The sequence below is a fragment of the Anarrhichthys ocellatus genome, unplaced genomic scaffold (genome assembly GCF_004355925.1).
Source record: "Anarrhichthys ocellatus isolate YVR2014 unplaced genomic scaffold, GSC_Weel_1.0 scaffold47, whole genome shotgun sequence".
NCBI lineage: Eukaryota > Metazoa > Chordata > Actinopteri > Perciformes > Anarhichadidae > Anarrhichthys > Anarrhichthys ocellatus.
Window position 1 is genome coordinate 1,450,918 of NW_022280077.1, and position 17,237 is coordinate 1,468,154.

The 17,237-nt window shown below is 40.5% G+C and overlaps 2 protein-coding genes across 4 annotated transcripts in view; one reads left to right on the top strand and one right to left on the bottom strand.

Moving 5' to 3' along the window:
* Positions 1 to 9,842, top strand: part of srpx (sushi-repeat containing protein X-linked) — a 14,611-nt gene extending 4,769 nt beyond the window's left edge. Inside the window, exons 2-10 of the mRNA XM_031869525.1 lie at positions 1,174 to 1,230; positions 2,984 to 3,172; positions 3,572 to 3,748; positions 5,267 to 5,393; positions 5,528 to 5,649; positions 6,175 to 6,354; positions 7,272 to 7,405; positions 8,450 to 8,571; positions 9,197 to 9,842. Coding sequence (XP_031725385.1) covers positions 1,174 to 1,230; positions 2,984 to 3,172; positions 3,572 to 3,748; positions 5,267 to 5,393; positions 5,528 to 5,649; positions 6,175 to 6,354; positions 7,272 to 7,405; positions 8,450 to 8,571; positions 9,197 to 9,380 — 1,292 coding nt within the window. The 3' untranslated portion in view covers positions 9,381 to 9,842. The remainder of the gene's footprint in view (positions 1 to 1,173; positions 1,231 to 2,983; positions 3,173 to 3,571; positions 3,749 to 5,266; positions 5,394 to 5,527; positions 5,650 to 6,174; positions 6,355 to 7,271; positions 7,406 to 8,449; positions 8,572 to 9,196) is intronic.
* A 1,051-nt stretch (positions 9,843 to 10,893) lies between these two features.
* sytl5 (synaptotagmin-like 5) overlaps positions 10,894 to 17,237 on the bottom strand; it is a 34,716-nt gene continuing 28,372 nt past the window's right edge. For all 3 annotated transcript variants that reach the window (XM_031869496.1, XM_031869497.1, XM_031869495.1), the window contains 7 exons: positions 16,152 to 16,330; positions 15,844 to 15,946; positions 15,579 to 15,740; positions 15,352 to 15,460; positions 14,510 to 14,648; positions 14,135 to 14,343; positions 10,894 to 13,400 (listed from right to left, as the gene is read on the bottom strand). In XM_031869496.1, coding sequence (XP_031725356.1) covers positions 13,258 to 13,400; positions 14,135 to 14,343; positions 14,510 to 14,648; positions 15,352 to 15,460; positions 15,579 to 15,740; positions 15,844 to 15,946; positions 16,152 to 16,330 — 1,044 coding nt within the window. In that variant the 3' untranslated portion in view covers positions 10,894 to 13,257. The remainder of the gene's footprint in view (positions 13,401 to 14,134; positions 14,344 to 14,509; positions 14,649 to 15,351; positions 15,461 to 15,578; positions 15,741 to 15,843; positions 15,947 to 16,151; positions 16,331 to 17,237) is intronic.

Consider the following 17,237-nt stretch of genomic DNA (forward strand, 5'->3'; position numbering starts at 1 on the left):
ACACACACACACACACACACACACACACACACACACACACACACACAAACACACACACTCACACTCACCTGTAATTCGTTTTCCATTCATTTCTCTGCCTCCCTTTCTCCCTCCATTAAGAAGCAGACGTTGCAGTTTTCCCATTAGACAGCTAAATGTGATTCACTCAGTATGTGGGTTTGCTCCGTACAATCCATGCTGTGTGAGCCGACTGCTAAAACCACAAAACCTGTGTGTGCGTGTGTGTTTGTATTAGATGACTTGCGGGATTTTGGTCCAGACAGCTTTTATTAAAGTGACAGAAAAGCCATGATGAGGAATGGTGGGAAGGGGATGTGAGATGTGCTCTCAGTATCAGGTTCAATCCCCAACATGCGGCTAAAGGAGGCTTGAACACTCCTCTCTTGAAGATCCTGAACAGAGGACACATTCACACTGGGGTTCATAACATCCCGGGGCCAAGGTTGAACACCCTTCCCCCTACTTTAACCCCTTCCTCACACATTTCCTCTTTCCTCTCCCTTTTTACTGCTTCCTGACCCCATCCCTTCATCCTCTTTCCTCAAATAATCCTGTTTGCTCATCACAATTCCCCTCACATTTGTCTTTTAGGCCTATCACTCAAGTGTGTCCTCCAGCTCTGCAGCCACCACTGACAAATATTTCAGTTCTCCTTGAATGCTGCTATTTTATGGTTGCAATGTATTTTCTCTGTCTGAGTGATCTGCTCACGGTTGAAGTTTACTTAAAATGGTAAGTGTGATCTATGGGAACTGTTTTGAAACAAAACTTTTCAAAATAGTTTCACTCCCTCCATTTTTAACAAATACAACAGCCACAGTAAAAGAAGAAGAAGCAAAAAAACAATACTGGATTGAGAAGAATGAATGTGTGTTAAACAAATTCATTTTTCCAAACCAGCTGGAAAAAAGAGGATCTTTTGTGATTTATTCCGTGTGCATGTGGTTTGTCCAAAAGATCCAGATCCCCCCTAGAGTCTGGTTCAGATGAAAAGTTAAGCAATATTTTTAAGCCTGTTCTTGTGCTGTTTGCAATGAAAAAAAGAGGCAACAAAGTCAGCCCAGGACAATGCTTTCAAACATTGCTTAACATCTTGGATGCAGCTCTTGTCATTGTATTAGTTGCTTTTTTCTTCTTTTCTTCCATCCCCAGGGTCAGGACAGTACGCATATGGAGACGATGAGGACTGGCATTCTCGTAGATATAAAGGTGACTACATGCTCAGTTGGACACGGCCAATACACATTCATTCTGAAATGTGACTCACATTTCAATTTAGGGACTGCTTATTTTGAGATCAGAGTAAATATGGTTTCCTGAATTGTTATGAATAAAGTCCAGTGAAACGGCAGTTAGCGTCATTATCTAATATCTAGATATTTCAGAGCGATACAGACTATATTGCTGGGGTTTAGCGCCAGAGGGATTTAGATAGAATCCTTCAGATTTGATTGGCATAGCAAATACAGCACAATAGGAAGCGAGAGGACTGTTAGCTTGCATCCTCTGCAGGGTTGTAAGATCAGAAACAGAAGAGCAAAAAACAAATAAATAAGTAAGAGCAAAACCATAAACAGTTTTTGCCGCCTGAGGTCCAAACACCCCCCCTTGACCTATGATACTGCTCTGCTAGCTGCTACAGTGTGTAGGTAGTTGCCCCAAATCACAGAGTTCAAGATGTGTCATCAATAATATTTTAGCGCTTTACGGGGAGACAAAATTAAGGTATTTTTACACAATAGCCTACTTTTTTATCTGGAGTATAAAAAATATAACTGAACAATTAACACAAGGACACATCGTTAGAATTAGAAATAAGTATTTTTGTTATTTCACTGTGTCTTTAAAGAGACATAACTCAACAGTTAGTCCAGCCTTTTTTATGAACTGACTCAGTTACGTCAAAGTAGCTTCCAGCTTTAGATTCGGGGTCAGTTAGACACGGACATTGTTGTCCAGGCCAAACCAAACTGTGTAAAAGCTCAAATGTAGTATTACTTTCTCTAACTCAAGGGTTGTGGAAACTTTGCCAACACACACACACACACATACAGAGAGAGAGAGAGAGAGGCAGCCAGGGAGGCTCGCTGTGTAATGAATACTCATTTTTATTCCAACTGGAAATTAGCCTAAACTAGTGTGTTCTCTCTCCAAGTGTGTGCATACATGTGTGTTGATGTGAGGGCTTGTCCTTAGCCAGAAGGAAATAAATTGCAGATTTTGATTTCACTGTATTGAAATAAGAACTTTGTAGCCCCATACTTGGCATATAACAAGGATTCTTTTACATAAGCGTTGTAGAGGTGTCCACCATGAGACGAGCAAAGTTGAAGGCAAATTCGATTGTTCTCATAAGTATTAAAGGACGGGTCTTCATATTTACCATACAGACACCACATTTGTATCGAACTCCTAAATTAACTATTCCAATTAGGACGTTATTGTTCTGGAGTAAAACTGATAAATCTGCGGTCAGCGTAATAAATGTCATGTTTTTGACGGACTAAATCCAGGGATAGCACAACAAACAGCTGATATCTGTAGTGTGATAAGTGTCAAAACTGAGCTAAACTCTCAACACAACTATCTATCTGGAAGGTTTCTCACTCTATCTCACACAAACTTTTAAACCTAAGTGCTTTCTTCACATCATCATATTATGTCTTTCCCTCAAGTGAGACTATCTTCTCTGCCTCACGAGACACTGTTGGATTACGGGAAGTTACAGATAAGGTAAAAAGAAATCCTCCGTATCAGTCTGAACTCAAATGATGGGAGGGTTTTTTTCACATTTTCACACTAATAAAGGAAGTCTTTCTTGGCTTTTACAGTCTTCAGGTAAGTGCTTATTATCGAACACTGATAATCTCTCACTCCAAGGATTTACCATAAACAACAAAAAAATAATTGCCATGATGCTGTGAAGGAAAGGTCATTGCAGCCGTCTTCCCTCTGTTTTTAGGGACCCCGTGGTGTGCGCCCATTAAGGTGAAACATGGGGACGTGAGCTGTCGTACACCCAGAGGAGAGCACTACAGGAACGTGATGGGGACGCGTTGCAAAATCCGCTGCAAGCAGGGATACGAGTCCCAGAGCTCAGAGGTGGTGTGTATGGCCAGCAAGCACTGGTCCTCTAACTACGCCTGCCGAGGTAAAAAAATGGACATACACATGCATATATACACTCATGCATGTACCTAACCTTACATACTAGGTTTTGGGATTCCTGATAGTGATTCTTAAATTGTTTAGCAAAGTTCATTCTTGGTTGTGGAGATAGCAGTCCACTTGCTAATTCTTTCTGCAGCCTTGAACCACATCTGACTGTCTTCATTAGGGGAGTGTGTTTTTTTTCTAATTAAAAGATTTAATCAAAGAAGACCAATGGTGATAGTTGATGAGTTGTAATAAAAGACCAAGATGGGCCAGTTTACTGTATTATTAAATAGATGCATCAGCCTGAATGTGTTGCATTTACCTGAACCAAATTGAACTGAGCAAACCATGCCTTACCCCAAAGCCCTTTAACACGGAGCTCTTTCTCTGACAGAGATCCGCTGTCCCAAGCTGAACATGCCGGATAACGGCGGCTACAAGTGTTCGGACGGCTCCTACTTCAACTCTCGCTGTGAGTTCTTCTGCTCGCCTGGATTCAGTCTGAAGGGACACAAGACGGCAACGTGCCAGTACAGCAAGGCGTGGAGTGCTGGACTCCCCACTTGTGTCGGTAAGACTGTGTGTGTTGTGAATTTGTGCATTATTTCATCTCCCACAGAGAACTGGAGCCTGCAGACCACTGAGCCGCAAAAACATATGTAACAGGTAATTATTTGCTTAAGGCATAATGTGAGCTGCAGTCTACAGTGTATTCCTCATAATATAAGGTTATATGATTGATGTTTGGGGGAAAAAAAACCAAACATCAAGACATGTACATGTACTCAGACACACAAAAAAACATATGGTTTGTCTCTCATCACCAGAAAATGATAAATATTTTTCATGCTTTTGCAGCTGCAGTCTGAGCCTGAAAATGACTCTGTTTCTCATGGAAAGCTGGGCTTTAAGGCCGGCACCTACTGTAGGTGACTGTATATAATGGCTGAATGGTCTTGTGACCTTGGTAACAGTGGACAATCACACTGAACTACAGCCATCACAACCATACCAATGTTGTTTGTGAAGCGATATCAAGTCTCTTAAGAGTAATGATTCACTTCCCTTGTTTTGACTTAAATCTTTGGCCAGATCACTTCTAATACTTCAAAACCTTTCGCAGAAAGCGGTCTCTAATCATAAGACATTTGATGGTTGTGGAGAATGAAAAGTACCAGTGTTTTGTTGAAAAATGGTGCTACAGGAATGCAGCGTGTTGGGAGCTGCTGTTTTTGTTTTAGCAGCGAAGACGAGGTGGTCATTTTCTTGTTCATAATAAATGTTTGTAAAAGGCTCAACCTGTCTAATAATAGCTCAAGGAACAGCAGGCCTCTCAAGCTTTGGATTTCTTTGCGTGTTGAAACGATGTGCATGGTTGTGTTTATCGGTTCTAATGTAAGCTGCAATAGTTAGCATGGCCGGCTCATTGGCCCACAGTAGCAAACCAGCATTACTTCCAAGGCAAAGGTAGTGACAGGTTACAAGACTAACAACAACATTGCACTGGATACATTATGTTTGACAAACTCACATGTTATTCCTCACCCTTAAAGTCTCATCTCTACTACTGTTAAAAATGAATTAAGCTAAAATATATAAGCTAAGCAGACAAACATGGTAATGTTGGAACAAAATGAATGACAGATTTTTCTGTATCATGGTTATAATACCAGGTGTAACAGCTCTACACTGCAGTACACAGATTAATCTGTTTCTCTTGATGTCTTCTACGTGGATAACCGACTGGGGAGGATGGGGACCTTTTGTCTGGGACTTATTAGCTTTAGCTCAGTCTTTTAGCATTATATCACGTAATTGCCACCATTTTTATAATTAGTCAGCTGGAAACAAGTCAGCCGCTAGCCGCTTTTTCAACCAACACATAAGGTTACCTTATTTGCCACCATAATCATTGTAAACTGTAGTGCAAGATAGGAAAGAAATAACAGTCAACTGCTACTCTTCCTGCTCTGGCCAATAGAGTTCACATTTCCTATTCTTCATTTGGGGCCTGCGTAGTAAAATACACATTTAAATGCGATATTTTGTTCTCTGTTTGTTCAAGAATTCTTTCTCTCTCTCTCTGTAGATATGGATTCTCCAAAGATGAAGTGTCCTAATCTGAAGGATAAGTGGGCAGAACCAGGAAAACTGACAGCGAGGGTGACCTGGGACACACCGGAGGGTGTAGACACTGCAGATGGCATTCTCACAGAGTCAGTCTCATCTCCACCACCCTTTTAAGCTTTTTGCTTTAATGCACCCAGTCTGTTGTATTCCTGTTGGTTACTATCCCACTCTGAACATGGAGATCACAGTGAAAGATTAAAACAAAGCCTGTCTTTTGCAGTGTTATCCTGAAAGGGAAACCTTCAAAATCAGACTTCCCAGAGGGGCTCCATAAGATGTCCTACACTGTGTCTGACCGTGCAGGGAACAAAGGATCCTGTCGCTTCACTGTCAGAGTGCGAGGTGAGCTAATAAAAGCTTTTTGATGATTTTGTAGAGGAGGATTTGCGGTAACACTGTATTTTATAGGGTTATTATCAGGAAGCCTGCCAGGAAGTCCTCTGTAACTTGGTACTAAAAATGGGAAAAATAGAGGCTGTAATGCTTCTAATTATATCAAATTCATGTCTTCTTGTCAGTGCACAGCAGGTCGAGTCTATGCAAAAATGTAATAATTGTTTGCAGGCAATAGTACAATTCATCATATATGGAGAATGAAAAGAGCTAAATGAGTTTTGGAAATTCCTATAATTTCCCGAATAATCAAAACCAATTACTTTTTTCAGAGGACTCACTTCTTTTGAGCCTAACTGAAATCTGTTTTAGCATGGCTAAAAACTAATTCAATTCTTCCAACCAAAAATACCTACATTTCTTGGAATATGTAGACATGTACACACTAAGAAAGACAAACTTCCCCTGTCCTTTTTTATTTAAATGTCAGGTCTGCTGATATTTTGTGTCTAAAGCGCCTCTCTTTCTGTGCAGTGCGCCGCTGCAGCTCACTGTTTCCCGCAGACAACGGTTATATGAAGTGTGACAGTGACGGAGACAACTACGGTACAACTTGTGTGTTCACTTGCACCGGTGGCTACGAGCTTCGGGGCAGCGCTGCCAGAGTGTGTCAGTACGGACTCACCTGGTCTGGCACAGATACCAACTGTGCAGGTACGTGCTTCTTGCAGACACACACACACAACAATCTTTTATTTACTTATTATTTATTATATGGCAGTTTTTAAAAATGAACAAAACAAAAAAGACACAATAAGAGAATCAGTTAAGAAATAATGAATTGTTGCAATATGATTCAACACTAACATTATGTTTTCAGTTTCACTTTGTTTTATGGACCTAAGACATTTCTAAAGTTTTTGTTTGTAGTTTTAGTCTGATTTCCACGCATTCATACATTTACTTCAAGCTGCTGACACCATTCCCTCGTGGGAGCTGCATCCTTGCTGTGAACAAAAGAACATTTGACAAATCGTGTTCATGCCTACAGTCTTCAGGGATTACTCCCAGTAATGCAGCATCGGGATTAATTCAGAAAGATCCAAAACATTTTTAATCAGAATTTATTTTTACGGCTCTGTTTGAGATTAAACCACATCTGTTCATAATTTTACATTTTTATTTCTTCTTTGCATCACTCGCAGGACATTGTCCATACAGTGTTGCAAGATTGGGATATCATTTTAGGACTAGCATTCACCAACAGAACATAATAGTTAGGCTCTGAGTAGACAAAAAAAGCAACCCAGTTTGACAGAGAGAATCAAAAATTGGCCTACATATTATGTTGATTGAGATACTTGTTGTGAGTCAATTCTGGCAACAGTTTCCATGTCTCATTCTGCGAGCTCTGAATGAATCTCATTTATTTTTAATGTGGGCTGTCTAGTGTCAGTCAACACAACATTTATTCTCAATGTTGCAGCTTTACTTTCGATGATGACATGTGCTCAACAGACCGAAAGAATCAAATCGTGTAGCATCTCGCTGTGTTGTATTAAATCTTGTATTCTTGTCCCGTGCGTCACATCTTCTCATATCACTTAATTGTACATTCAATGCCATCACAGCCATGAACATTAACGTGGGAGTGCGTACAGCTGCCGCACTGCTGGACCAGTTCTATGAGAAACGACGGCTCCTCATTATCTCGGCTCCGACTGCTGCCAATCATAATTACCGCTACCAGATGACATACTTACAGGTGAGGCACAACTCACAGCGAGAACACGAGTTGTATGTGGGGTAACCGAGATGGAGGGAAGAGGAGATGGAAGTCAAAGCTGCAGTGATTTGTGTGTATATTGCTGCTCGGTAAGAGAACCACAGTGTGTTTGATTTTCCTCCTCGCTTTGCTGCGTAAGTGGGACAAAGCAGAGAGACGAATAGATAGGAAGGGAGGACGGGGTGGGGTGTGTGTGTGTGTGTGTGTGTGTGTGTGTGTGTGTGTGTGTGTGGGGGGGGGGGGGGGTCCAGAAAATGTCGAGGCAATGATTAAATGATACTGACACTGGCTTTGATAAGGTTCATTCTGGGGCTGGATGTTCCCACGGCTCGTCGGAAACCGTTAGCTCCGTTGACAGATGCCTGACCTTTCAAAGTGACGGGATATCAGCTGAAAGACAAGGCCGCGTTAAAAGTTTGTGAACAACCTGAGTGATCAGTCCTGGAATCTGTCTGGTTGGGAGGTGTTTGTGCTATTCAGAGCAGAATTGATTAGCTGATTCATTGATATGTTGATCAAGAAGTGAGGATTTGCTGCCTTTCTCTGTTTTATATCTTTGGGTTTTGGACAAAACAAGAACTTTTCCTAATCATTTTCATTTGTTCAATTACCTGTTTAGAAGTTCTTCAGATTGTATGCACTCCTTTTACCTTATTATACAATCCAGAATCTGTGAATATGCAAATAATGTTCATTTCCAAGCATCTAACTGCCGTTTAAACTCCCCTTTTTCGGCAGATGAATGTGAAAACAGCATTCTAGGTTCAAACTCTGCACATACATTTTTCTGCACAGTGAAGGCCGAACAAAGAGTAAACAAAAAAAACCTCAGTTCTGAGTGCACTTAAATTAATCATGAAAATATTCGTTAGTTGCAGCCCTGGTGTTATTGATGATAACTTCAGTTCTGCAGTTATATGTATATCCTCTGTGTTCATATCCTTCTTTTGCCTGCATAGAAATCAATAACAAAGCTATAAAAATGCAAAAACGTATCGGTTTTTCTCTGTATCTTCATCTCAGCACGCTCAGTGTGGACTGGACCTGAGGCACGTCACAGTAATTGAGCTGGTTGGGACTTACCCAGCACAGATTGGCCGAATTCGACACAGGCTGCTCCCTCCAGCACTGGCCCTGCAGTTCAGGTAAACACACACACACACACACACACACACACACACACACATTATCAGCAAAATGCAGCATATAAAATAAAAGTACTCACTGTCCAGTAAAATGGTCCCTGTCAGTGTTTTATATATGAAATGTTTTTGGCTTAATAATACTGCTGCATTAATGTGTACGTTGCATTTTAATGCAGTTAAAGGTTGAGCTAATGTTAACTCATTTATATGCTGATGGGAGTTTAATTTGCAGCAATATTATTATATTCTATTCTATAAGATCATCATATGTTTGTAGCATCGCTGTCCTGTGAGAACCACATTTGTGGCTATGCGTTTTCCAGCTGATCCAAGAGGCTTTTTAAGAATAGTTTATTCAGCCTAACAAGTAGGACGATTTCCTCAACACATAAAGGGACACTGCATCCTTCAGTTTATCTCAAACATTCAACACCAACACATCTGGAGATATGTGGTTTTCACTGGACAGTAAGTGGAGGAAAATGTGTAATCTGCAAGGCATTAAGCTGTCAGACGAGGAGTATATTTACCTCTGCGATGTAGTGGAGTAGAAGTATTTACTTGAGTAAATGTACTTAGTTACGTTCCACCACTGCTGCTCACTGAACTGATGTGCGTTTCCTAGGTTACTGCTTCAGATTCCTCAAAGGTCTTTCCAAATGGTGCTGGTAGACAAGCAGGGCATGGACAAGCAACGCTACCCGTTCCCGATTACAGCAGCTGAATTATTCACCACCATCGACACCTTCCCCCTCCGCAAGGACGAGATGGTGCTACAGCAGGAAGCGGGCCAGAACTGCCAATCATAAAACACGGACTGTCAGCCATCTTTGATCCTTCTCCTCCTCAGTCACAGCAGACAGATCTCCTTGTTTTATCTGCTCATGTCACACATGCCTACCCAAACTCATCCTCCTGTTTCCAGAAGGTTTGAGTGTGTGTTTGTGTGTGTGTGTTGTGTGTGTGTGTTGATCTGAAGCATTACTGAAAGAGGTCACTAAATGGAATGGGTCACACAGTACATTGCAATCATATTGATTCCTGTGTCTTCTATATCTTTATGTTTTATTATGATTAATATTTTCAAAGCAGAATATGTTTTACTATTTTGTACAAAAAGTCTTTTTACTTCATGAACAGGCGTGTTTACTCTTCCCGTGTCTAATATTTATACCTCACATCTTTTAATAATGATATACACTCTTTGGAATAATGTGTGTGTTTTATGTATACAGGACAGTGATGCTCTGAATAAATATGTCTATCTTTAAGGATGTGATCTTCAGTGTGTCACTGTGAGTGCAAGAGACATGCATGGTCCTCTGAGGACAAGTTAAAAGAGAAATTGAAGAAGGGTGAAAGGAAAATCAGGTGTTTGCAATCTGCAATCTCACTGCTAGATACCACGAAATCCTACACACCCCTCCTTTAAATCTTGTTCTTGTCCAAACAACTATTTTCTAGAATCATGCCTCATTGTTGGTTTTTAAAGCAATCGTTCAACATTTTGAGAAATACTCTTATTGTTTTTTTTTGCCAAAAGTTAGATTCTCATGTCTGAAGGGTAAATATAACGCTATAGCCAGCAGCTAGCTTAGCATAAAGGCTGACCTGGCTCTATTCAAAGGTAACAAAATCAGCCTACAAGCACCTCTAAAGGTGTGTTCAGACTGAAAGCAAGTTTTCCAGATCAAATAGCCAATATAGTAACTGTACAGACTCACTGGAAACCCTGGTTGTTTTTGTACATTTTTTCCAGACTTTTCAAACTTGTTTCACTGGCAGATATTTTCCATTGCAACACCAAAAAGATAGTGGACATTTTGGGATTTTCTCAATAAGCACTGCTGCTCTTCAGCAAAAAAAAGCCTTGAAATCTGACCTTGTTATGCATTCATTTACAGGTTTCTCCTGATTGGATAATTGGAACGACAGGTCGAAGATAATGAGTGTCATTCAGAAAGCACTTGTCCAAACCCCCAATACCAAAAAAACATTTGCAGAATATAAAAGTAGACACAGTTATTGAAATAAAACAAAAGTGTCTGAAATCAATTTCCTCATTCAGGCCTGGGTGTGGTGTTGCTTCACATTTGGAGGGATTTGATAAAAATTCTACTTTTTTATTGGATGTTTTTTTCTCAGAGAGTTGTTTAAATATATTTTATGTCCTACACCACAACAACTAAATTTATACTTTTGTGGCTCTTTGGATAAAATAATACTTTATTTTTATTTTTCTGGCTGTACACAAAGACAGCACTTAATAACTCATCCAAATAGTTTGATATAGGATATATTCTCAAACAGAAAAGCAAACAGTCTATGGAAAGATGGGTTTATTTCAAAATGACAGATTTGCGACAAAATAGGTTTGAATACAGAGTTTGATGCTTGCAAACCAGACAACAGAGATAGTACATGCTGTAAATCAAGAGTTTCTTCAGTAATCGGGTATTGCACGAGCCTCTCATCTAAAGTATGTTGTACAGTAAACACCATGTATTATTACTATAATTGTGCAGTGTGAAACCGTTGCGCTTAGGGACTTCAGAGCAGAGGACAAGCGACGCAACAAAATTGGCATTTCACATGAGAAATGGTTGTTCGGGGTTTAACTTTTGAATGGTTATTGTGAAATTTGTGATATATCGCTGGAGGGTGGATGGCAGAGCCCCGGGCAACAGGGACAAGGTGACTGCCACTGCGTCATTATTAGGCTCCCCCTGAGATGAAGGCAGCTCGCCTCAGTGCTGACTCACTCTATAACACACGGCCTCTGTCTCAGGGTTCCTGCACTTTCTCTTCTGAGTGTAAAATTATATATTTATCAGTGCGTTACATACCTTTCTTTTGTTCTTCTACCTGTTTTCTCTAATGCCATGCAGTTTCTATTATCACACTGATACAGTGTTATGATAATTTACATTGAAGTTAATTATTGTATAATCTTTCTAGATTCTTTTTTCTGACAACCAGAGGTGGAAAGTAAGCACTCCTTGTTCCTGCAAGTACATTTTTCAACACCGTCAAGCGAGTCGATTATTGGTCAACAGAAAATAATTTGCCAAAAATTTTGCTTTCAATTAACTGGTCGTCATTTATCAAGCCACGAGCCTAAGGGTCCACCGCTACAGCCATGCTAGCAGCTCTGTGAGGCAGAGCATAAGCACAGTGGAGCTTTGAGCTAATTGCTAACATCAGCATGCTAACATGCTCACAAAAACAATGCAATGATGTTTAACAGGTATAATGTTTACCATGTTAACCAACTTTGTTGAGCCTGTTAGCGTGCTAGTATTTGCCAATTAGCACTAAACACAAACATTGTCATTAGTTTTGACCTGATAAAAACTCGGAAGACACATCAGTTATTAGCCTACAATTCACTTGTACAAAATTTCATGATTTCAATCTATTAAAGTCGTTGAGATATTTTACTCAAAACCACTAATATCAACCTCATGGTGGCACTAAAGTCATGTCCACTAAAATCATTAGCATTCATTGACTGGGAACCTTAAATATCTGAACAAAATATAATAACAATCCCTCAAATCGTTGTTGACTGACCATCAATAAAGTCGCTAGCGTGGCTAAAAATGCTCCACATTTGATTGTTCCAGCTCCTCAAATGTGAGGATTTGTTATCTTGTGCTGTTTCATTTCATTGTAAATTGAGTGTCTTTAGGTTGGAAACTGTTGGACAAGACAAACTTTTGAAATTTGAAGACGTCATATTTGATGGCCACTTTTCACACATTTTCTGGCGTTTTTCAAAACGACTAATTGAGTGATTGAAATCCACAAATCATCCACAAAGTTAGCTGCAGTCCTTGTTTTTTAGTATATTCTAAAATCAGTATTTATACTTTCACCTCACGTACAATATCAGAGCAGCCTGTAGGAGGATACTCCATTATTAATAATATTTTCCCTCATAAAGTGATCGAAAAGAACGCTTATAAATAAAACATGGTCACTACTTTGGAGAGGGCAGTGAAGATTAACGGAGATGAGAAGTTCTTCAAAAGTGCTACTATTGTAATTTCAACTAAGTTGTTTTCCTCGGTAATAATTAAGTCAACTACTTGAGTAAGACAGTAGCACCAGAACTCGTCACTCTCCACCTCTGTTTATAAGGGAATGACTCTCAGCATCATCATGCGAACCAGGATGCAGCTAGTTGCTTATAAAGGGAATGTCTAAGTCTCTACATCGTTGAGCAGAGCCGGGTCTAACGCCTTACAAAAGATCTCCGTCAGCTGTAACTACATGCAGATATGACTCTGGTTCATGAAGCACCGAGACGAGGACGGACACATCAGGAGTCACACTGTGTGCTTATTCGACTAGGTAAGTTACATAGAACATGTTTTTCATATACAATGGTAAACAGTAGTGCTTTGTCAAAGACTAGATGCTTTGGACGGCGGGGGAGGCTGTGGGGGGGACGACGACACATGTGGATGTAAGGCTTGACTGGCTGCACAGGGCCTCTCATGGGGAAAGAATTAGGAAGACGGGCGGTTTCTATTCCCTCATGAGCATTTGAGTCCTGGACACTTTTTTTTTTTTCTCAACCGTTCCACTTTCGTCTCCAGCTCTCTCCTTCTGCCTTCACGTCACATCTTTCTCTCTCTTTGATTCTTCTTTCATCCTCTCTTGTCTGTAATTTGGTCCAGTTTATGTGTTGCACTTGCGCATGCTGGATCGTAGCATCAGAGTACACTCATGAGGGACTTCTGGGTTTTCAATCATGCGTTGCCACAGCTGCTGTTCCTCCCCGTTTGAGTCCATCCAGTCTACCTCATTACCATAGCTTTTGCCTTGAGGGGAAGAGAGACAAAGACATAAATATTTGTTTTCCTTTGTTTGAACTAGTAGCGAGCCCTGAGGAAATGACTTTCAACACTTTTGGATATTAGATGAAGGGATATCTGTAGTTAACTTTATAACGATACATTAACAAATTAAGTTTTCATGTTGTGCCATGCAAACAACCGACGTGGGCTTACTATACATAGATCCAGAACATGTGGTTCCTTTAAAACGCACACAATTTCAATAACCATTCCAATTGTTCATCATCGATAAGCCAGAATATTTCAGGGTTTTGTCAGGCTACTTCATGGAAAATTGACACACGAAAATCATCATAGTGTGTAAAATACAAAAGAAAATGGGCCTCACTTTACATTTCTCCCAAATGACACAGCTCACACAATTTGTTTTTCAATCTGCAAACATCAATAGCGAGTGGTAGAATACCGGTCTTTCAAGTGAGACTTCACTTATGCCTCAGGACTTTTGTTTGGTATGCACCATGTCCTTCATTTAGGTTCCTTACAATAGGTAAATCTGATTAAAAGCTTATTTTTATGGAGTAAACATTACAGCACAGATTATTCATGCAGATAAGCCTCAGCCTCCTCAAAGTTTCAGTAAAGTCTTTGAGCAAATGGAGAACTGTGCAAAGTTTCAGAGGCTTTAATCACATTATTCTAAATTCAGTGCAAGACTTTGAGCTTATAATATCTTGTGCAGTAAAGCTTTCACACACCTGTGCCAGCTCCGAGCCTGACTCCTCCCAGGAAGACATTGCTGTTCAGGGCTTCTTTGTCCCACACGGTGAGCTCCAGGCAGACGTTGTTGAGGTCTCCTGGCTGCAGGCCGCAGTAGGTGAAGGTGTGGTTCCACTGCGGGTTCACAGTGCGTCGCTCCACCACCGTCTTGTGCTTGGTTGACTTGTTGCTGTCAGGGAGGAGATATCTGAGAAAAAGAATACAACTTTACTTTACACTACTCTTATTTGCCAAGAATCGTGGCTTTAAAAGTGAGTAGATTTGACTAATTTTACAAATGTGCCCCCCTTCTATAAAACTGGTCACCAGGCTCCCATTCAAAAGTTTCCAACCCCCTGAAGAGAGTGTCTCACCCTTTCACAAAAGCATCTGACGTGCCTCCAGACTTGACTGCAGTTAGATTTTTGGCTCCTTTGACCAGCAGCTCCACCATGCCCCCTTTAGGCAGAGTGAAGCTGCTCGTCTTCTTGCTTTTCAGGAAGCCCTTCTTCACTGAGAGAGGAGGGAAGCAGACACACAGAAAGCACAAACAATCTTCATTTCGAAGGTTTCGGTTTATTTACGTATTGCATATTATTTACCTTGAGAAACAAAACAAGTTTGTAGTAAAATGCTTTAAATGACGAGGAAAACGTATGCCCCACAGACACACACATGCACTTTGTATGTACATAGGCAAAGCACAAACTCAGGACATGTATACTTATATAATCATCACATGGGTTTAACACAGAAAGTGTAACCTATATTTAGGTTTCAACAAACCACAAATGTATGAATAAGTTAGATAGAAATTCAACCCAGACACATAATCAAAACGGTCTATTTCTTTTACATATCAGCCTCACTCTCGCAGGAGCACTAATTAGAGACGGGGAATAAAATTATGATAAATTCTTACATTAAATTGTGCGGAAACATATTTTATAGTTTGGATGGGTAAGGGAAGTGCTTAATTTTAGATATAGCTCTAAGTTGGAAAAAAAATATATATTCAACCCTGTTACCAAGCAGCATTCCACTGGACCGGTCACTCATTATTATGAACTCATGCTGTGCAGCCAAAGATTGATCAAACCCACAAAAACCAAATATGTCACAGTGAGATTTGGGGAAACTCTTCTAAAAAACACAATTTGAGTTAAAACATGATATATAATATAATATATATTGGCCATCGCACTTATGAATGTACCTTGTACTTGGTCCAGCGGCAGCGTGAGGTTTTTCTCTGCAGGTATGTACTTCAACACGACAGTCAGTTCTCCTTTATACTGCATTGAGGAGTCTATATTGCCCTCCGCCTACACAAACATAGTCCACGTCATTAACAATCCTCTCAACCACTTGTCTTTGTGCCTGTTTCTATAACGTAGAAGGAAAAAACAACATGTGTGACAACGCTCTGATTGTGCTTTCTACCTTGGGCAGCAGAGCGTACCAGTCCTCTATTTGGGAATCAAACTCCCAGGAGTCAAAGGTCAGCTCCACCTCTCCCAGGAAGCTGTTCTGTCTAAACCGGTCGTGGTGCCATACCGAGACCTGCAGCGTTCGAGTCTCCAGCTGAGAGTGGCTGATCACGTACTGCACAACACAGCAAAAACACGAGCTTAATGATATAAAAGTTTGGAATCCTTGCAACTTAATATCACATTTCTAGTATATTGATTTTTTTTCAGCCACTGACCCTCAGATTCTCATTGAAAACAGGGTTAATGGTGTTGGCCTTGATGCTCGTCTTCCTCTTGCTCTGCCGTGACGTATCTGGCAGCAGGTACGTCTTCACATATCTGCCATGAAGAAAGACACAGCGACTCAGTCGGGCTCCACAGGAGGAGGTGCACACTATTTGTTCTTGTTTAATCCAACAACGTGAAACATCACCTGCCCCTGAATTACTTGTATGCTAAACACATCACGGACCAGTCACATTACTCCGAAAATAAAAGTGAAAACATTTTTTCAAGAAGACTAATGGTGTTGTTGAACTCTCACGTGTCCGTGCGTTGCCTCTTCTCGTCTCCCGTGGCCAGGTTGTGACACTCTTTCACCAGGACGTTGAGAGCACCGGTCTTGTAGCTGTAGCTGATGTTCAGCAGGATCTCGCCACTCACCCGGGCGTTGCCATAGTCACCAGTCTCACTGTACATGCTCATCATGCTGTTTATACTACTCTGTTAGGCAAAGAACAAAGACACGAGAGGTGGAGATGTAGGAGGGGGAGAAGGTCAAGGAGTGTTGGAGAGGTGAGGACAGAACACGACACATGAGGTACGAAGCATTAAAGAGAAACGGGGGAAAGATAAAGAAAACAACGACATCTAAAGTATTACAGAACGCTGATGACACAAGGTAGAAATGAAACAGTAGCAGCTCTTTATGAACTTCAGTCTGTGGCAGAGCATGGTGATGTTGAGGGTAAGACTCATGGAAACAGAATCACATTTTACATTGCCACAACTGCAGCCCCACACGGTTGTATATTGTAGACTTCAAAGGATTCAGTGGCTGATGATGAATGCATATGAAAGAATGTGTAACAGAGAGGAAAACCTGACCACATTGTTTTATAAATGAACAAGTGAAAGGATGAGGTGGAAGTACAGAAGTGGCACAGATTTCCATGTAGGATTTATGCTTTTTATAGTTTCTCTCAGTGTTATAAGTTTTTCTCTTTTCCTTTTCTCTGAGAGAGTGACTTTGACCATTCCCTATCGAGCAACCTGCCAATCATTTCCTTGATTAACCTCTTGATTGTTTGGTCTTTGAAATGTCAGAAAATGGTGACAAATACCTGTCACAGTTTTTAAAAGTTTAAGATAATGTCTTTAAAATTGCTTATTTGTTGGAAGAGTGGAAGTTGCCAGTCATGTGGTTTTATTATTACCTGTACCATCCAGACAGATTGACTGTCCGACATAGATTGCCAAATTAGAGATATTGAAAAGCACATTTTGCCTCCTCATGTTGTGTAACTGCAAAACCTATTTCATGGACAAAAGACTCCAATCATTACAAACCCAGCAGGGAATTTTTTTCTGGCACACATGGCTGTTGTAGCTTTGGACGGGATTTAAATGG